This window comes from Gavia stellata, chromosome 8 (assembly GCF_030936135.1).
Source record: "Gavia stellata isolate bGavSte3 chromosome 8, bGavSte3.hap2, whole genome shotgun sequence".
NCBI classification, from domain to species: domain Eukaryota; kingdom Metazoa; phylum Chordata; class Aves; order Gaviiformes; family Gaviidae; genus Gavia; species Gavia stellata.
The window spans coordinates 26,816,302-26,838,068 of NC_082601.1; the positions used below are offsets into that span (position 1 = coordinate 26,816,302).

The 21,767-nt window shown below is 37.0% G+C and overlaps 1 protein-coding gene across 1 annotated transcript in view; it reads right to left on the bottom strand.

The window, feature by feature from the left end:
* The window catches only part of TTN (titin), a 243,708-nt gene that overhangs the window by 214,273 nt on the left and 7,668 nt on the right, over positions 1–21,767 (bottom strand). The window contains exons 4-32 of the mRNA XM_059820083.1: positions 21,395–21,682; positions 20,534–20,622; positions 20,199–20,443; positions 18,157–18,445; positions 17,761–17,913; positions 17,156–17,275; positions 15,975–16,112; positions 15,004–15,145; positions 14,393–14,538; positions 12,457–12,732; positions 12,217–12,342; positions 10,825–11,106; positions 10,485–10,550; positions 9,729–9,987; positions 9,345–9,405; positions 9,019–9,231; positions 8,175–8,317; positions 7,323–7,528; positions 6,979–7,209; positions 6,176–6,420; positions 5,264–5,487; positions 4,981–5,145; positions 4,713–4,881; positions 2,500–4,190; positions 2,120–2,401; positions 1,581–1,847; positions 1,155–1,427; positions 787–1,050; positions 427–687 (exon numbers count right to left, since the gene is read on the bottom strand). Coding sequence (XP_059676066.1) covers positions 427–687; positions 787–1,050; positions 1,155–1,427; positions 1,581–1,847; positions 2,120–2,401; positions 2,500–4,190; positions 4,713–4,881; positions 4,981–5,145; positions 5,264–5,487; positions 6,176–6,420; positions 6,979–7,209; positions 7,323–7,528; positions 8,175–8,317; positions 9,019–9,231; positions 9,345–9,405; positions 9,729–9,987; positions 10,485–10,550; positions 10,825–11,106; positions 12,217–12,342; positions 12,457–12,732; positions 14,393–14,538; positions 15,004–15,145; positions 15,975–16,112; positions 17,156–17,275; positions 17,761–17,913; positions 18,157–18,445; positions 20,199–20,443; positions 20,534–20,622; positions 21,395–21,682 — 7,314 coding nt within the window. The remainder of the gene's footprint in view (positions 1–426; positions 688–786; positions 1,051–1,154; positions 1,428–1,580; positions 1,848–2,119; positions 2,402–2,499; positions 4,191–4,712; positions 4,882–4,980; positions 5,146–5,263; positions 5,488–6,175; positions 6,421–6,978; positions 7,210–7,322; positions 7,529–8,174; positions 8,318–9,018; positions 9,232–9,344; positions 9,406–9,728; positions 9,988–10,484; positions 10,551–10,824; positions 11,107–12,216; positions 12,343–12,456; positions 12,733–14,392; positions 14,539–15,003; positions 15,146–15,974; positions 16,113–17,155; positions 17,276–17,760; positions 17,914–18,156; positions 18,446–20,198; positions 20,444–20,533; positions 20,623–21,394; positions 21,683–21,767) is intronic.

A 21,767-nucleotide genomic window follows, 5' to 3' on the forward strand; every position in this document is an offset into this window, starting at 1 on the left:
CATAGACATTCTGAGCTCTGTGAAAAATCAAGAATACAATGTGACCTGAATATCACAAAAAGTTTCTTACTTCTATGCTAGTTATTCTCATTTATTGTTTTCATTATCAGCACAGGTATACTGAACACTCAAGACAAAAAAACTTCTTTTTTACATTAATTACATCAAAAGAACACTACAGCATTCCGTACTATGGCTCTGATACAGCAAAACATATAAGCACTTACTTAAAAACTTCGTTGAATGCAAACTATACCAATCACAAAAGATAAGGGGAAGAGCAAGGAGAACATAGAAAAAAAAGATGAATTAAAGACAAAAAAAAGTACAGAAACAGCACAATTGCTACAACTAAAAACCACAGTACATTGAGCATTGTTTTTAAATCACTGTGAAATAAAAATCTTGGACTTTAACCCTACTAACCTGCTACTATAAGCTTTCCAGATGTTTTCTTCTCTCCAGCATAAAATACATATTCTCCTTCATCATCTTTCATCATCTTCACCACTGTCAATTTATATCTTTTGCCATGTGCTTCAATTTTATATTTTTGACCAGCCTTGATCTCTTGGCCTTTAAAATGCCAAATTACATCAATCCCTGAATGGGAGAGCTCAACCTCAAAAGTTACATTCTGTGTTTCAGTGCAGGTGATGTCGTGAAGACCTCTAATAATCTGAATTTCTATAAAAAGAATACATTACAAATACATTAGTTTCTTCCACAGTTTTGCATTTAAAGAAATAATTTCACAAAGAACTGTGAATCTTAAAGGAAACCTACTTTCAACTGTGACATTGCAACTTGTTTCAACTTTGCCAACCATTAGCTTATAATGCCCTTCATCTGATGCATAGGTTCTGGTAAGCACTAGCCTCTGTTTAGTGCCTTTACATACAGCTTGTACACGTTCATCACGCTTTATCTGATGATCATTTAGGTACCATTTGGAGGAAGACACATCAGGTGCTGAAACTTTGCATTCGAGGATAGCTTTTGTTCCTTCAACTACGTGAACATCTTTTAGAGGCACCACTATTTCCACACCTGTCAAGTTACAAAAATATTCATAATGAAAAAAACTATGTCTTTAAGAAGTAATCCTAAAGGACCCAAAAATCAAACACACCTTCAAAATCATAATTACTTACTGTACACTGTGATCTGTCCAGTGGTTGACAGTCCAAGACCAGGAACACTAAAAGAGTAAGTTCCACTATCTTCCTTTGTTGCATCTTCTATCAGCAACATGTGTGACTGTTTATCCAACACAATGTGAATACGATCACTTGATTGAATTTCATGACCATTTTTCATCCAGACACCTTCCACATTTTCTAGGGAGACTTTAACTTCAAGTTGTACAATATCTCCCTCACAGATTTTTTGATCAGTAAGTCCTTGAAGAATAACCATGGGACGAGCTGTGGAATGAAATGAAGTTAATTAATCCTCATAACAGATAAGCAGAATATTGAATATTAAGGCAGTATGGGATATAGTGATATAGCTATAACACATGCTGTAATATAGGAATTCGGTAATATAGAGACAATGTAAGTATTAGAATTACTTACGCTTCATCTTCAGTTTGCAGTAAGTCCTTTTTCCATCAACAACAAAGCTATACTCTCCTTGATCATCTTTATTAACATCTTTAATAGTGAGGATTTGGCGACCACGGCGGGATGCAATCACATATTTATGATTAGAAGTGAGTTCAACATCACCATGATACCATTTCCCCTCCACGTCTTCTGGGGAAACCTCACATTCAAGTTCACCTGAGAAGGATTCTGGTACTTCAACATCCTCAAGTTCTTTAATAAACTCAACAATAGCACCTGCAGGCAAAAATAATTACATTCATGAATAAACTTGATTAGATACCCCGATGAAAACATTTCTTATTAAATGAGCCTAAGGAAATTAACATATATATGGTGTAACCAGTTTACATAAATATATAGCCAAATTTTCATACTGGATTCCGAGAATATGAAAGCAGCTGGAACAATTCTTAGTGCATTAGACATCAGTTTAAATTGTTTTATTTCTTTCTGAAGGTGATTTCACTTTAACAGTACTGCATGGTACTGAGCTGTGTGCTTCTTACCTTCAACAGAAAGCTTTGCAGTAGTTTTTATGGATTCGTTTTCTACCAGTGCACAGCTGTAGTCATCAGCATCAGACATTTCAATTGCTAGTACAGAAAGAAAATGAGCCTTTCTGTCTGAGTGCATTCTGTATTTGTCTCCAGAATGAATCTCAATTCCATCCTTAAACCATTTCACTTTGACAAAGGGTTCTGATGTCTCACATTCAAATGTTGCCATGGAGTCTCTCTCTTTAGCAACAACATCTTGTAACTTCTGGGTGAAGCTGATTAACTGCTTGGCTGCAAAAACAATATGCAATGAATCAACAGTGCACTGGCCATATAGACTTAACACACTACGATAAGCAGTAGGATAAAAGTAAGAGAATTTAAATTACCTTGTACTAACAGGAAAGCATGGCTAGAAGTTTCACCAGCTATATTAACTGCTTTCACCATGATGCTGGCAGAATCATCCGAAGTCACATCTCTGATGACTAATTCGCAAACATTGTCTTCAGGCCAGTACCAATACACACGATCAGTCCTTTCAATCTGCACACCATTTTTGAACCACTGGCATTCAGGGTCTGGTTTTCCCACTACTCTCACACGGAAGTGTGCATCTGTCCCCTGGGCTACAGTCTGGCTTTGAATTCGTTCAAATATCTTGGGAGCCTCCATGCTTGGACTAAGCTCAACCTTCTCTGGTTTGAATGTTGGAATGGTGATTTTGCCTTCCGGAAGAAGTGCTTTCTTCTCTTCCTCTGGAATCTCTTTGGTCCAGTGAAGAAGTTCTTCTTTTGTCTTTTTTAACATTTCTTCATATGATTCATCTTTTTTGCGAGACTTCAGTTCCACAGCAGTGATGGCTTCATAATAGCCCTCTTCTGTCCTGCGCTTGAATTTACTACGCAGCTCTTCAGATTCCTCTGAAAGCTTCTCATGAGTGATTCTTTCAGCCCTTTTCAGTTTCACCACTTCTTTGGTTGTTGCCTCTGAAGGTTTGTCTACCTTCTGTACCTCAAAGAGAAGTTTTCCAGGTTCTGTCACTACAGGCTCATGTTTGGGTTCAGGAGCACGACGAAGAACAGATCTGAAGTCTTCCCTCTGCTGGATCTCAAGTCTCACCTTATGTTCAATAAAGCCTTCTGGATTCTCTGCAGTGACTTTCACCTCTCCTGTGTCATACGATTTGCAGTCCACAATATCCAGGTAGTAGATTCCATCATAACGGAGTCTAAATCTTTTGCTCTTACGGATGAGCTGTCCGTTGAGGTACCAGTTGACCTTGGGCAAAGGATAGCCAGTCACACGGCAGCGGAATCGCGCTGTTTCACCTTCCAGGACTCTTGCAGGTTCAGGAACCAAAACAATTTCTGGTTTTTGTTTTTCCTTTTGGTCCACTGCAACTGCAGGAAGAGCACCCTCATGGGCCATTCTTTCTAACTCTTCAATTCGCTGCAGTCCCTTTCTGCCTTCTGGCAACTGGGATTCTTCCACAAGACTTTTCTCATCCTTCACAATCAGAGTAGCAGATGTATGGTCTGTCCCATATTTGTTAGTTGCCCTGCAAGTGATCACTCCACTATCTCTGGAATAGGCTACTCCGTAATCCAGGCTACAGTACCCAAATTCATTGATCATGCGGAGTCTATTAGCTGCTTCCAAGGGTTTGCCATCATGCAACCACTCCACCACCATGGTTGGGTCACCAATTGGTGTAAGCCTGCACTCAAAGTGTGCTGGTCCAAATTGCTTGAGCCTTAAAGATGTGAGCTTCTTCTTAAAAAATGGTTTCTGTTGCTTTTCTTTGTCATAGAGATCTCCTTCCTCCCATTGCTCTTGACCATAACGCAAATGGAGAGGCTCTAACTCTGGTGCTGCAATCTCCTTGGCTTTGTAAGTTCCTTTCGGAATGATTAATCTCCTTTCCGGTTCAGGTTCTGCATGTTCAACTTCAACATTTACTTTGCACCGAGTAGTGTCCCGCCCAGCTTTATTGATAGCAGTAGCAGTATACCATGCAGCATCTTGCCTGGCAGTAGATTCAATTTTAAGGGCAGCTGCCCCTTTGGTTCCCTCAATCCTGAAATATTAAAAAAAATTTTTTTTAAAGTTTTTTGCAAATCTGTTATTAATTTTTGCCCTTTTCCAAAATGAGGTCAAAACCTTTCCAAAGGCAACTCTCTGAATGAATTAGACATGTTGTTTATGTTTATTCATGTTTATGAGTGCAGTGCCTAAGAATCAAGCAGGTAAGGATAATAAAAACCAGCCTCAAATTCAATGGCAGTTTTGCCTGCAGAGGACTTCAAAATCAGAGACAGATAAAGGTTCCCTAAATCTCTGTTGTAAAAGCATTGGCTTTGCAGAATACAAAATACACAAATACACAAGCTGGAAAAAAATGGAGCAAGTCCTACAAGATATTTTATATCTCTTAGCCTTGCTGCAATGCTAAAGCTGTTAGTAGCTTCAGTAGCCATTGGACTAAGCCCTTAGTGAATCTCTTCTATGGAAGCAATGGTATTCAGCACGCTGTAGGAGGCATTTTGTAGGATGGTAATTTTTAACTCCTTTACTATTTAAACAAAATAAAAATGCTTACTTTATTTTGGGGTATTTATGAGGTACAATGATGTCACTGTTTTTCAGCCATACAATGTCAGGATTAGGGTTACCAGTAGCTTTCACTGCCATCTCCAGTCTAGAGCCCTCCTTTACACTAACATTCTTCAGCCTTTCCACAAAGTGTGGTCTGACTAGGTCTTCCTTAGCTGAAAGAGCAAGGGTAAGTTATCACAAGAGGAAATAACAGAACCATGATTTTTAATAACACTCCTCAGCCTCCTAAAAGTAGCATGCACAGTAGATACCTTCCACAGTCAGTGTCATTGAGACTGAAGCTTTGCCTGCCCTATTCTGAGCAATTACAGCCCATTCTCCAGAGTCATCAGGCATAGCAGGAACAATGATCAATGACTGGGTGCCATCTTCTTTAATCACTATTTTATGGGTGTAGTCATTAACCACTTGTTGACCTGCAGATACACATGAAAAAAAAAAAAGTTGCACTCAAAACAGTGTATCAACAATATGTAAAATGTACATAAGAATGTTTTTTAAGATTATATGTTGATGAAAATGAGGCTGATGTACCATTATGGAACCAGTAGGTCTCTGGCATAGGTCTGCCAACAACTTTTAAGTCAAATCTTGCTGTTTGCCCCTGTAAACATTTAAATGATGTAGGTTTCAGCACAAAAACTGGCTTATATAGTCTCTCTAGTTGTCCTTCATCAGTTTCTTCTAATCTGCGGGCAGGAGAACGAGAAGGAGAACTGCGGGCAGGAGAACGGCTTGGAGAGCGTGGAGAAATAGACCTGGAAGGAAAAGATAAGACAGAAGTGTATGACAACTTTTGCCTTTAGCATAGTTTATTTTAAAGAGGTTAACCAATTTATCTATGTGAGAAATTGTGACAAAAATAATTTTTATTTGTAGTCAATTTTCTTTTTGTTTTTAACAGTAATTTGTATAGCTGAATAGTATTAGGACACACCACAGCCAGGGAAATTTTTGGGTTTTGGATACTGTACAGATATGGATGTCATCCTGTGTACATCTGTGCACGTGTTTGTATGTATATGGAGACAGAACACAATACATGGCTACACTGGACTTTTTCTGTCATAGAAATACAGCTATTTCAAGGGTGGGAAGTAAGAGTTGCACACAACACTAAAACTCCAAATGCAGAAGAATTTTTTTTTCCCAAAACGTAAGTACTTTAACAAATACATACGGTTGCTGAGGTTGTAAATCTGATACTGTGGCTGGATTTGCATGTGCATGATCATATTCTGGGAACTGCATTGCTCATTAAGAAGGCAAATCAGACAAAGAGTTGGCACATAAATCAATATAAGCCATGAAAACAGCGTTAAGAACTTCTCTAGAGGTAGGCAAATTCCAGTAACTCAAGCTGTTTAGCGCTGTGTAATGAGTTTTTGGACTGTCTATCACAGCAGATTGAAGTGTCATGAAATTTATGTCTTACTGTGTACCTACCTATATCGTCTCATAACTTCTGGTCCTGGCATATAACCTGAAGCTGCTGTGGGTGCAACTGGCTCAATGTAGAGTTTTGCTGAGCAAATGGCATTTCCTTTCATATTACTGGCAAAGACAGTATAAATTCCTTCATCTTCAGGTAAAACAACAGGCAAACGCAGACTGGCACTGCCGTCTTGCAGAACTTCCATGTGGTAGCGCTCTCCATGCCTTATGCGCTTACCATCTTTGTACCATGCAATCTGCATGGAAAGAAACAGTGGAATGGTATGTGAGCTCACCTAAAGACAAAGATCCAGTAATGACCCATGCATACAACATATTACGACTTCTTGTTTTTCAGCAGGTGCATTGTCACAGCCCATGTGTATGTGTTAACATTAACATTTTTACTTGAAATAAGTAAGACTAAAGTAACATGCTTTCACAGTACCCTGAAACATGAGTTTTGGAGCTAGAAATGGATATAAAGCCCATTTTGATGAAGAGCAAAGTGACCTGGACCGGACTTGCTACTGTGTTCCCCACTTGTGTGGCTAACTCAGAGATACTCAGAAGCAAGACCAATTTAACTGACAAATCTAACTTACCTCTGAACTGGCTAACCAACCTAACACTATTCTATTAAGGGAAAAAAGGAAAATTCAGCTTGATATCAAAACAAAAGACTGGATTTCCTTTGAGATTTGCTGTTTTCTATGCAGAATGTAGAATGTGTGACAATGAGATGTTAAGGGATTTTTCAAGTAGAGCATCAGTTGTTTTTTTAAATAGATTAATGTCATACAGGTTTGGGGTACCTTTGGCAATGGATATCCAGTCGTCTTGCAATGGAAAGTAACTCCCGTCCCTTCAAAGGTTCTGTAATTCTTTAATCTTAAATCAAATCCTGCTTCTATAGCTTCAGATTCAGAAATATCAACCATCATCTCCTCTCCATCTTCTTCGAGAAGTTCATCTAAGGTGGTCTTAATAATTCTGAGTTCAATTTCCTTGATAAGTCTTTCTTCAAAAGAAGAAATATGGAATTCCTGTACAGAAAAGCAAGACCATTAGTACTGTGTGTCAGATAATGACCTTGTAAAGAAATTATTTGTACTGATTAATGTCAGTGTACAAAATGAGCATGGAGTGGTAGACATACCTCATCTTCAACAAAAGTTCTGACCATCACTGTATCTTTTGCCATTTTCTTCCTAATTAGGGCTTGTTCTTTTTCATATTCTTTTTCAAAGTCACCATATGAAATAGCTGGGGCTACCTCAGCCACTTTAGGTTCCTGTACATATGCAGTCACCTGAGTTTGGTACATCATTTCTTGTTGCGATTTTATGTAGGCTTCATAATCAGCTAAGAGTTAAGAACACATTAATTTTGATAAGATTTGGTGGTTTTCACTGGACTGAATAGAGAAAACAAGTACAAACTTATTTTACTGTTTTTGGTGATTCAAGCAGAATTTCTGTCTGTTTAGCCAATAAAATACAAACAGCAATAAAATGCAAAGACTGATGCCCTCAGATGAGCTTTGTAAACAGGTAAAAGTTTTATTGTGCTAGTTCTCAAAGTGGAAGCACCTGTAAAGTCTATTTTACAAATTCTTCACTGCAGCTCTGTCTCCTGCAAACTTTCATGCATTTTTACAAGGACAGTTGGAAAAAAAAAAAGTTAGCTTTTTTCCCCTGTAATAGAACAACCTATTACCTGATTAACCTTCTTTCCCCACATCACTCTCTGAATGTCTTATGTTATGTAGACTGTTATGGATGTCAACAGAAGAAGGTTCCTATAGCTACACGTTCCAGGAATGAACGTAAGTCCTTTAAGAACCTGATGTCAAATACTCTGTCTTGCAGAGACAGACCAACCAGATCTCCCTTTATGTTTCTTGAATTGACCAAAGTAAGCTGCAAAGAACTTGCAGAACAATTCAAAATCTTTTTCCCATTTAAAGCTAATTTTAAGAAATATTTTTCCCATTTAATCTACAATGTACCTTCTTCTAGTAAGGAGACCGTTGCAGAAGCTTCTCCATGTTTATTACGAACAACAATAGTGTATTCTCCGGCATCGTCGGCAAAAGTCATGGAAATTTCAAGTTTGCATTCCCCGGTTTCTCTTTTGTAACTCACTTTGTATCTATAGAAAACACAAAAGTACAAGCTCTCTATAATTCTGATGAACAGACTTTTTAGTGAATTTGGTTTTAGTTATAAAATTAATCAGAATCACGCCTAACGTACAAGACAACAAGAGAGAAACTTGGAGGCAATTCTCAGTCAATGTATCTGCAGAACAGCGTAGGAAAATTAACCATGCTGAAACTAGAGTAGAGGTCTACTTTCTTTCTGTTGTCACTAAAAAAAATGGGATGCAAACAGCAGTACTGAAATATCGGAGATCTAGTTATCAGACACAGTAAAATGGTATATGCAGAGTGCACATAGTTTGTCCTAATATGGGTCATTATACAATGACATATTTCAAGAATGCTAGGAAGTGTGTTGCCTTCTATAGACAACATTTGCATAGACAGAATGCAAACATTGCATAGACAGAATAAAGCAAATGCAAAACTTCCTCCTGATTTATTTTTAAGGATATATAGCATTTCTCATTTTATGGTCTTTTAAATATTTGTATCTTAAAACTTAGCAGCCTTCTAAAGTCTCACATTAAGACATGATACTATGATTTTTCCATTTAAAAAATAAAATTTCACATAAATCAGTGATGTTATTTGGCTCAGCCTCAGTAAGGGAATCAAAATTATGGTACTGTTAATTAAATATTCTTAAAAATTATGTTTAAATAGGTTTTGTGCATTGTATTCAAAGTACCTGTAGCCAGTCGTTAGAGGAACTCCACCTTTTTTCCAGTAGACATGTGGCTTTGGGTTGCCCCCTACTTGGCATTCAAAAATAATGCTCCCACCTTCAATTAATTTATGTACTATGGGTTTTCTTATGAAGAAAGGAGGTATGGGTTCTCCCGATACTTCCTCTGCTGCAGCAGAGACATCCTCCATTACAATGTCCTTTGTCTCCACATAGCTGAAATAAGATTCCAGTGCAGGTAAGTGAGCTGGTGTCTGAAGCTCTCGTAAACAGAGTGCAAGAAACTAATGACCACAGTAGGAGCAGTCTGTTTAGGAAAGTAACTTTACCGTTTCTCGTCTGTAACAGCCTTCTCAGAAATGGTTTCTCGAGTCTCAATTTCTTCTGAAACTGCAAGGCAAATATGATATAGTGGATTTTAAAATACTTTAATAGTGCTTAAGCAGTGAGTTTAGTTGACACACAGAGAAAGAAGGTTAAGTAGTTAGTTGGCTCAGAGGGCCAGGTACTTCCACTGAGGAAGCAGGTCAAGAGCCTCCATCAGCCTATAATTGGCCTTTTCCTCATATTCTTACAGCCCTATTACTTAACAGCTCTGGAATACAATTCAAGGCACATGCTCTACTTGGGAGCTGACAAAATGTCTAAGTTACATTACAAGTAATATGCAGTTAAGAAAATTATAATCTTCCTGCAGTGATAAATACACTCACCTTTCACGTATAAGTGGCAAGATGTGCTGACACTCCCAGCCTTATTGGTAGCAGTGCAGGTAAATCTTCCACTGTCTTCTGCAAAGGCTTCACGAATCACAAGGCGAGCAAGTCCTGCTTTGAAAGTGATCTGGAAGTCCATTGAACTCTCAATCTTGTAGTCTTCCCTGTACCATGTCACAGTAGGCTGAGGATGACCGGAGATATGGCACTCCAGAGTGACAGACTCACCTTCAGTAACAGTCTTATTTTTGAGGCCCTGTATGACAAAAAATAAGTAGCACAGTCAGTATATATTTTCACTACTAAACAGCTATTTAAATAACTAAACCCTATTTGAATGGAAAACTTAATGCCTACTTCAAAACAGTGTTCTGTTCAGCAGTGTATCCAGGAAAAAAGAGGCATTTTCCAAAGGGAAGTATCTGAAACTGGATTTGGGATGTCTGAACATTACTGTTATTAACAAGAAAATGAAAAGGTAGGTTGATGTTTATGCGGATCATGGTAAGGAACTATTTCACTGCAGCAAAATTCAACCTACTATGTGACATAATTGTGAAGAATCACCCCCATGACAGACATTCAGAATAGTTTGTATTAGACATAAATTGTATGGCTAAGTAAGTCTAATACAGAGTTAAAAAGATTAAATAAAGCCAAATTTTCATGGTCAGGTTTTCGAAGATAGAAGTTAGAATACAAAATGGGTGAAAACATAGAGTGACTCCCCTAATCTACATACAAATTTCTTACCGAGACTAAGGTAGGTGGAGTAGCAGGGATTTCTGCAGGCACAGGAACTCTGGCGGTTTCTGTCACCTAGGTTGTTTAAAGCACAGTTAATAAACACCTAACAAAGCCAAAGACATAAACAGCAGAATTTAGATAAGAAAAGAAATTAGGTAAAGAGAACTCTTTCCTTGTCATAGGTAAATACTAGGTCCTTAGAAGAATTTGTGTAAAACAACAAAGATGAAAGTCAGCAGAATGCTGTAGAAGTGGAAAATTGGAATGAGAAAACAGCAAGCAAGAGAGGCTATGCTACATTTTTAAGATGAAAGTCAAAGTGATGAAAATTTGCTTAGTAACATACCTTTGCTTCACCTTCTTTCTGTAACACCAAGTGTTCTTCCCGCACTGCTTCACCTTTAATGCTTACAGCTGTCTCTTTTTTAGTCTCAACATCATAGTGACTTTTATAGGTCTCAGCAGCCTCTCCAAAGGGAAACTGTGGAGACGCAACTGGCTCTGCTTTTATCCTGACGTCATGTGGCTTTAGCTGAGGTGGTTTCACGGGCTTGGTGATCTTTTGCACAGCAGAAGTAGCTGATAACTCTTTTTCCAGAGTAGCCATGGCAGATCCAGCTATTGAAACCTAGGGAACAGATGAGAAAGAGTTACAGCTTTGTTGTTCCCTTATTTTCAAAGGAGACCATGTATTTCTTGAGCAGATTGCACATACACCAGTAGCTTCCCTAGTTATTTATTTGTTGACACTGAAAAAGTTATCTATACGAAACTGACTTCTAGTTTGGATTGCAGTAGTAGAATACCAGAGTTATAATATCCTTGTATTATTTTTGATATGCCTAACATTCAAGTACTTTCTCTTTTTTTACTTTAGAATCTGATCTTTAAATGGACAAGCTGCTCTTCAGTGCAGCATGAGAAATGTCCTGTAAATTTATTCACTTGAGGCCTTAGCTGTCCATTTAATCGGTCTGATACTGCAATGAACAATACTACTAATTACATAACTGTCAGTGATTAAAATAACTGAAGATATTTCAAAATGTTTTTGTAGGTGTAACAACTTCGGAAAACATACATAAATCTTTAGAGAGAAAAATATTTTAGGTAATTTTTACAGTGTTTAATTATGTTTGAGGGAAAAACGAGTTAATTTTTAAAGTCCAGATGAAGAGAGAAAGAATGCTTGAATGAGAAAATTAATTAAATGGGAACTTATAATATTATGTGAAGGAGTTGAACAGAAGAATGGAAAAAATAACATTAAAAATGGATGGTGTCATATTATGCAGTCTGGATTTTTTCTGTTTCAAAAATTAGCTTAGTATTTAGTAATCTGCAAAGAAGAAAGAAGCACTGTTTCAAATGTGCTAGTGAACTGATGCACATAATAAGATTGAAGAGAGACACTTCTCTTTAAAAAGCGTAAGTTGCATGACAAATGTTTACGATTTCACTGTATGACGTAGTATTGAAGCTGCATCCTTAAACAGATGAAAAGCTTGTTTAAATAACTAATAATTACAAATCACATTTTAGCAGTTCGTGTGTCTGTTTACAGCACTGCTCTTTATTAGTCAAACAAGCCAACAAAAACAACTGTAGAGAGCATACAACTCTTCTTCTAGGGAAAGCACCATACTGGAGGGGGAGGAAAAGCCTAACGGAATGGGTGACCTACTGGTTATGATAAATGAGCATGCTGTTCTTCTTGGATTCAGTTTTCACTTCTTACCTCATACGTATGATCTGGTTTAGGAACAGCAATTTTGGAGACTGTGAAGTGAGGGCTTGCTGTGCGGGGTCGCGGGTGTTCAACATGAATTGTTTTCTCAGTCTTAGTTTCTGTTGCTCTTTTTATCTACACAAAGCAAATGAAAAAAGTTGTTGAGAATGTGATGCTGTTCTCCAAACTGAAGGAGATTTCACTGGGACATAGCTTTTGGAAAAGAATGCAATGTAAACTGAGTCTAACCTCTGTTGATACATGAACTTCCTTCTTTTCAGCAGCTGAGATATGTTTCTCAGGAGGAACATAGACAGTTTTAACTTCTTTAGTAACAACATGACGTTCTGCTGGGGCCTCAGCAACCTGGTCTGTTACAGCGTGCTCTTTATAGCCATATGCCAAAGTTTTCTGCTTTACATAAGCTTCATCTGCTTGTTCTGGTTCCCAGGGTGATCGAACACGTGCCTGATCAACTGCTGCAACAACTGTAGCTACAGCTTCAGCCCTTTTTCCAGCATCACTCTAAAGGTAACATTGGCAGAATTATACAAATATTCATCATTATATTAAAGGCTTGCATATCTGGCAAATACTTATAATGCTTAGTAAAGTATATTCCAGAGAGAAAGGGGATAGATATGCAAAAGTAATAATGTAAACATCAAAAGTGTTCATCCATAAATACACTTCAGAGTCAGTAGATTTCAAATATAGGCATTTTTTCTAAGCTCTGTCTATGCATATTCAGAACATATCTATGCTTGTGTGCTTTATACATATCAATGTTTATATGCAAGCCCACTTTGAATACTTTATAGTCACATTTATGGCTAGTTGTCTAAGGGTATGGCAGGTATGTAAAGGTGCACATGATTTTAAAGTCTGTATGCTCATCAGCTCCATATAGCTGTCAGATGCTACTAAAAATGTAGAGATGTGTCTAGCATCTGATGTGAATGTATTTACTAAGAAATATAGCCATAAAAATTTTTACTGCAGGCATATCTGTTAATTCAGTCCTAATCTATTTTAAATGATTTTACAAAAGAAGGAAAACTGAGCTTTCTGAGAAATTGGAAATAATGCATTTGTACCAGGACTTGTATTTGTTTCTAATAACTGATAAATACCGTCAACTTCTACGTTATCAGAGTCCAAATTTCTGCCCAGTCAGCCAACAGTAGGTAATAGGATGATTACTACTAGTGTTTATTATTACTGTCATAACTGATCTGGATGTAGCAATAGAGCATATGAAATGTATGCTTTGTAGATGGGGAAAAACCTAATAGATAGTTTCATGCTGATTTTAAAATCATTATCACCTTAAACTAAAATAACTTAAGCAAGGCCAAAATGCGATTGTTTACAGAGATTTCGTTATATTATTACAGTAGTGTTTAGGTAGCAGGGACCTCTTATTCAGTATGATTGCTGATTTTAAAATCATTGTTTATACCAACATGAATTTGGCCCTAGATTTACATCAGCTGACAAGTAACTGTAATCACTTAGCAGTCTGACTCCTCTGAGTGAGTTTAATATGCTATGCTCTTTTAATTATTTTTTATAAAAGTATTTTATGAATGTACCATGCTGTTTCTAACAAAGTAGATGACAGACTTTAAATAAAAGCTCTTGGCAACTATGCTATTCTTCCACATATGAGGGTTCCTGGCTATATTATAATAGAAAAGCTTTTCTACAGTCAGAGTCTTAATGGAACAAAGCAATGTCAACAAGTGTCCGATGGTCAGAAGTAATAAACTGGACAGACTTGAATGGATGTTAAAGTTTGTATTGTACAAAGAACAATACAATTCAAACCTTAATAGAGAGAGGTTATTCCATCTGACAACCATAAAATTGCAAAGAATCATCTTGTAGAAAAAAAGATTGCAGAGTCAGAAATCTGAATAAGTAAACATTACTTGAAAGTCATTGGTAGGGAGTAGGCTTTCACAGTGAAATCTGACTGTAGTATTAAAAGTGGCGTTTCCTAACAGGGTGAGACATAAATCTCTATCACTAGAAACTTAATCACACTGACTGTTACTTGACAATCATCCACTTAACGGGTATGTTATCAGGAATTAATTTGAGGGCATTTTTTTGTATCCAAGTAGCTCTTAAAAGGTGAGGTTTGCAGATAAATTGTAACAGTGCATTTCACATCTGCGACCGCTATATTCAGCTGATCATAAGCTAGGTGAATTTTTTCTTGCTTGGCTGTAATTTCTTCTCTAGTTCTGGACACTGTGACTGGTGCTTCTGTTTTATCAGTGGCAATTATTTTTGGAACTACAGTAGTTTTCTTAACTTCCTTATAGCAGAAATAAAAGTTTCAGTTACATATGGTCTTGAAAGATATTTGAACAATAGGAAAGCATTTTGGAATGGGAACAGGGAAGGACAATTAAGGGGTTATATCCTTGTGCACTGCACACAGCTCTGCATTATATGTATACTGATAAGTATTGTTACAACCTGACAACCTATTTAAATAAAAGTTATGATTTAAAAAAAAAAATGTTAAAATGCATTTCAGGAGTCAGTCAGTCCATTCCAAAGGTCAGTCAGAAGAGAATTATGGGCACCCTATTAATGAAAACAGTTAGGAGAGAAAGATAGAGGTGGAATACTATAGTCTAATTAACAGTGGTTCTAAAAGTTTGTAAGTGGAATAAATCTTAGAAAAAATGAGCTGGAAATGTGTAGTTAGTATTTTCTGAGGGACACGAAGTCGGTAAAGAAAAGAGGATAAAAAACCAAATATGGTTGTAATAGTGTTATTCACCTTTTCATGGGTTATGCTCACGTGTTCTTGTTTGGTAGCAATTCCTTCTTTACTTTTCGATATTATGACCGGTGGTTTAGGTTTATCAGTGGTAATTACTACCTTAGGTACAGAAGGTTTCATATCTTCCTTTCTTATCTAGTTTTTATGGTAAAGAAAAATAATAGTAATCAATTATGCCTGTTGTCAATATTACACAGGTTTCCAGGAAAGTGGGATAAGATTTCAGAATGTATATCAGTAAGAGAAAAACATCACCTGAGAAATGAAATAATTCCTTTGTACAGACCAAATTACAGCCTGTAGTCTTATATACTAGCTGAATGGAGTGCATTCAAAGTCATTAACATATTGCATGGATCTGTGTGTGAATTAGAGAAGAATCTTCCCACTTCATAGGTAATTGTGATATATCATTGTTATGTTTTGTAGAAAATGTTTGCACAAAAATGAGTATTACTGACTTAATATTTACTCCCATCGGTAGATGGAACTATTTCATCGGGTACTCCAACAAACAGTGGTTCCACAATATGGTCAGGCAGATGCATTCAGTCCTCACACAAACATGAATTTCATTAAATCAAACTCCACATGTAAATAACATCTCATGAGAGATAACCTTTACAATTTATCTTCAGAAATCTACCTTCAAACAAAAAGCAAAGGTCATTAAGCATCAGATGAAATTCTGAGTACCCTGGCAATAAAAGCCATAATGCTCAAAGGATCTGTAGGAAGGGCAGGTGCACTCTTTCTCTGTAGACAGAGCTGCTATGAGGTCAGTAGAACTGGACCTGCAGTGCTGGGCCTATGTCTGCTTTATAAAGTTTTCATTTTGTAATCTTCTCTTCATAAAGAAGCAGAGCAAAGATACTTAGCACGTTTGACACACTTGACAAAGAATGAGGTTTTATAAACTTCTTAGAGTATAACAATGAGCTAAACTTCTGTAACATTTATTTACCTTTTCATGACCAATGTGCACTTGCTCATGTCTGGTAGATAGTTCTTCTCTAGCTCTTGATAGTCTTTCTTGTTCTTTGACTTTGTCTGTGGCAATTATTACTGTGGGTACTGGAGTTTTCTCTGGTTCTTTTCTTACCTGGATGTTTACAAATAAAAAAGTTTAAATAATATATTGTTTAAAAAGAAACTGTATGTGATTTTCGATACATTTGGAGAAGAGGATACAAATGAAAGGGAGGAAAAATGTCAAACGCTGAATTTCAAAATCATCTAGTCTGGAAACAATAATAACAACATAAACAGACTTTTTATAAAATGTATATAAATTTAGCATTAAAATAATAAAACATTCCACAAATGCTTGCTTTGCTACTGAAAGCAGTCATAAAAAAAAATCGGATCAGAGAAACACTGTCCTGCATCATAAACAGTTTGAGAAAGCATAGGATATTAAAAATGAGTTTTAGGTTAACTTTCACTTTGCCAAGAAGTTCAGATGTAATCTGCACATAAACATGTAATTTTTTGCTCAGGTGGATTTCTGTTTCTCAGTACTTTAAAGATAGGTTATACTTTCTTCCTCACGCATTTCATCTAGAAGGCAAACGTAACATTTCATTATAAAAGCTGGTCTTCCATTATATCACATTTGTGTGATAAAACACATGGTAAAATAATCTGAATTCCAATCACTCATCAGTATTTTCAAAACTGATTTCAATGCAGAATGATTTTTTTCCTCCTTTTTCTGACCCACTGTGCTGTCAACAAACAAAGCAGGCTACAAATAGCAAGCTTAGAAACAAAATCAGAAAAAAAATAGGAAAATTTAAGAGGTATTTCCTACATGTCAATTCTTTAAATGATTGAGAATGCTGTCTAGTAAATCACCATACAATATATAAAAAATAGACTTTTTTCTAAGTTAATGTTTTGCAAGTTTATCTATGACATTCTTAGGTATTAATAATGGAAGTGAAATAAAAAAGGAAATACAGTCATCATCAAGGAGAGATAGGATAATGATAGCAATGTAAACTAGAAAAGTGAACATATATAAAAGAAAAAAATAATATTACAGTATGTCATTTGTCTTGTTCATAGGCTTGTCTTTTTGATGAGATATTAGATTCCTGAACAAGGTAGGGTATGGCAATCATAGGTAACATCTGTATTCACCTTTTCATGAGAGATGTGCCTTTGTTCTTGTGAAGTAACAATTCCTTCTCTAGTTCTCGATATTACTGTTTGTTTTGTGGCTTTATCACTGGTAACTACTACTGTTGCCTCCTTTCTCATCTGATTTTTATAGCAAAAAAACAAAAAAATAAAGCCTTAAAATTCATTTTAACAAATTGATCATCAAAAGAAAAGAAGAAGGAAAAATAAGAGAGGAATGCAAGTGAAGGAAAAATACTAAGGCAGAATTATTTTATTCCTAGTGGGGAAGTTATAAATAAGATATTAGAGGGAAAACTTCATCAGTGTGAGAATAATGTTAGCGAATAAGTGACAAGGGAGAATACAGGATCACTTTCATACAAGGCATTCTTAAACTTAAAACCAGTTTAAGAATAATTAGCTCAATCCTGCTATGATGGAAAGCAATAGAATAAGTGATCCACGAGCATTCCTTTACAGTCCAGATGCTCTATACGAGTATGCATGCTTTCATGGTGCACTGGGTAATATCCTGTTAATTCCTCACAGTGAATCATGCCTTGTTTGCATGTTGGATGAAGGAATAAATGGGAAACTATTCAATGTCTGTGCTCTATCTCTACCTTCTCCTGAACAGGTTGAACGTGGACTGCAGTCATTGCTGTCCTTTTAGCAGTTTGCTCTACAGCACCTGGAGCTGGTTCTCTCACCATGGCTTGATCCACAGCAGCAACAACCGTAGCAACAGCTGCTGTTTTTTCACTGTCCTTTCTCACCTATATTAGTCACATCAAAAGACATTTTTTCATGATTTGCATACATTCAGAGGAAGCACAAAACAAGTACAGAGACAGAATATTGCAAAGAAGCATTTAAATATTTGCAGCAGAACTCTCTCAACAGCAGATGCACACACGTTTTTATACACAGCCTCTCAGTTTCCATTTAGCAGATCTGTTCGGCAGTGGTGAGTCCACAAATAACGCAAAACCATTGCTCTTTCCAAAAATAGACTTTACCTCTCTAGCACCAGCCACAACTTCACCAGCAGTAGCACCACTGATGGTAACTTGTTCTTGGACCCCGTATCTCCCCTCCCATCTTTCTTCGGTTCGTATTTGGGTAGTGCTTGTAGATACTCTTGTTTCCTTCATCTGGGCTTCTGTGGTTGCAGCATATCCTTCCTGCTTCCAAGGAGGAAGGACTTCGGCCCCAGCTGTTGTCACTACACGTGTTTTACAGATCGGAGATGGAGATTTCACTGGTCTAATAGGTGAGGTGGAGATTCTTCCAGCAGGAGAAACTGATCTAAAAAAAAAAAAGTATCAATATAATTAATGTAGTGTCATACAGTGACAACTATATAAAACAACTTCAGCCTGAGCTTGAATTCACTCCCCATTTAGGGTATCTTCAGTACTTTGTAGTTTGATTTTAAAGAAGCTTTTGAGGTGTTCTACTTGTAAATTACACTTACCTGTTTTTAACATCATGCCTAATGTGAGTTTTTGTCATACTCATAACTGTAACACTTCTTTGTAGTAGCTTAGTTAGATTTCCAAAAAGAAATAAGGGCAAATGTGAAGGGCATTTCACTCAAGCACATATATTTAAAGTATAAAAATACGTAATTAGTTTCCATTTGCTCTATCTTAATTCTCCTAGTAGGAATAATATAAAAGGCTTACAGGCTGTGAGTATTACATATGATATTTGTGGTCTAGTCTCTGTAAAGAGACAAAATGATTAGTGCAACCGCTCTTTGTAAAAATATCATGTGGCAGCCACCTAGCAATAACATAACTGTATCTAGTCCTGCACCACATCTCATTTCCATGTGTCATCCATACATGTGTTCAGAATCCAGGCAAGCTTCTGATCAGGGCCTATATTTTTCCGCATACTAACATCTACAAATCTCGACCACAATAATTGGTCACCACTTGGAAAGTGCCAGTTTCTAAATTTTGATATTCCAAAAAGTCAATCCCAGTCCTAGCAGATAGTTTTAAAGCATTTTTTCAAAATGCTTTAACAGGCTTTCTAACTTAGATTTTCTTTGAGAGGAATTTTTTGTGTGCTGTATTTCCCAGCATACACTAACAAATTGCAGCAGTAGAGGGCAGCAGCTTTATATTAATTTTCAGCTTTATTTTCTAATGTGTTGTAGGTCTAAAAGTGGTTTGACTAGCAGGGGAGCACAAACTTCTAGTTCCATATGCACTCTAGGTGGCACTACTGAATTATTCTTTCATCTATGCAGTTTGTTAGTTATTGCTGGTTACTATCAATCCACTTCTTCCTGTCCTTGCAAGTTATTCTCAGTGGGGCAAAATTCACCAGCTTACCTAGCTCTGGCAATTTAAATGGGGTTCTTCTGAGCACTCAGCTTGGAGACATTCTTTTCATGATGCTGGTGCTTCAGGATGCTGAAACTGCAGGACTTCCAAAGCAATTTTCTCTTTACCTGCCTCTCAGCACAGACCTCCTGGGGTCTCCCAGACCATGAGCCCTGCTCTTCAAATCCCTCACTTTCCCTTTCAAGGCCCTTTATGCAGCAGAGCTAAACTTCATTTTTCCATAACCATATTTACCTTGCCTACCTTCAAAACGTTATTTCTGCAGTCATTACCAGTACACACAGAGAACATGTGTTCACATTTTTTTACATATCCTTTCATTCTGTTGGCCACTCATCAGAGTGGCATTGCTCTTTTCTCTGTTCATCTAAATTAATCAAGGGCCAACTGCTCTACTGTTTTCTTCTCTTTCATTGTGAACTTGGAGCTTTGAGTGCTACTTCAGTTGTATGTAGAGCAATCAAATGGGATTTATTCTCTGAAGGATTTTCTTCCATACGGGATAGAAAATTTACATAAGAGGCACACACTTTTATAGCAGTGGCAAATACGGCACATTATAGCTCACAGTCAGAATCAACTCAGTCAGTATTAAGTCAGTGCATTGTTCTGTTTTGTACTATGCTCTCATCCTACAGCATTACTGTTATATGTGAAAGTGATTCCAAAAGCGATCTTGTTTGAAAGAATAATAAGTTTACCTTACTGGTGAGGGTGTTGGTGCTCTGACATGTCTTACAGGTGATGGTGATTGTCTAACAGGTGATGGTGATTGCTGTCGTGCCATTTGTGCTTTTGCAGCAACTATTGGTGGGGTTGGTGATTTTGATGTAGGTCTAGGAGGCATTCGTGGAGGTGCTTTGTGTGGGAGCTGTTGGGCTGTCGCACCTTCTGTGACCGTTTCAACACTTGTAAGTGATCTGGCATCAAAGTGGGCTTCAATCTTCTACAATGTAATCAAGAAAACAAGTCTGAGATACTGTGGAAGTAATCATCCACATTTTAGCCTTACCTGCTTTGTTTTTGAAAAATATACCTTTTCAATTCTGGCTTGTCTTGTTTGTGAAATCTGAGCAGTCGAAACAATTGTCTTTGTCTTTTTAGCAGGAACGGCTTCTTCCTCACCTTTTAGAATAGAAAACATGGTCAGGAGAATTGCATATGGCAACAAACAATAAGCACTTGCAGAAATAAATGAATGGTCAATTCCATTTATATACAAATATATATAAAAAAAACAGAGAAAGAACTAAGCAACCATCTGTTTTTCCTGCAGTATCTATAGACAGATAATTGTGAAAACAGTTGAAATGATATTTCTGCATTTTTCTGTCATTAGAAAAAAAACCCAAACAAACCAAACCAAAACACATTTATTGTAGATTCTTCAGAATCAGTCCTAGATCTCAAATGACTACCCAGTCTGGAAGCCTGACTGAGGTGAAATCTAAGCAAGACTGCTCTGGGTAGAATGATTCACTGCTACAATTCTCCTCTATTTAAGAACTGAATTCATCCTTACCAGTCTTATTTACAAGACCATGTACAGTTGTGCAGTCTAATATATGTATTCTATCAAAGCCAGCTTACAAATACAACTTTGAGAAATCTACAGAACAAAATGAGAACAACTGAAAGTATTCCCCACTTTTTTCTGTCTACTGTAGCCTCAGTTTAAAGAGGACTGATTCCAGAGAAAAGGTCCTTTTAAATTCTCAGACAAAAATCTTCGGCAAATTTCACCAAAGACACTGCTTTTTCACAGCAAGTTAATAACTCTTGAGGAGGAAGTTGTAAATGAACTTATTGATATAACTTTGACGAAGTGGTGCATTTTGTACCATTACAACAATGAATGCTCTCTTATTTTCACAGGTTGCAACTTCAATTCCCTTACCTTGAATTAGCAATTCAGCTGTTGAAGTAGCACGTCCCACATTATTTGTGGCATTTACTGAATATGTACCGGAGTCTTCAGGGTATGCTTCTGCAATTATTAAGCTGTAAAGGTCTCCTTCTTGTAAAATTTGAAAATCGGGGGAGCTTTGGATTTCTACTCCATCCCGATAGAACTTCACCACAGGTGTAGGGATTCCAGTCACTCTCACGTCAAGTCGAACTTGACTTCCCTGCCTTGCAGTCATGCTCTGTAGTCGTTGTGAGAAGTTTGGTGGTGCTGTTCCAGCTGCAGTTTTATTGAAGAAATAAATAGAAAAACAATAATGTCTGCTAAAAAGAACGGTAAGGGCTAGATATTTTCATTACTAGAT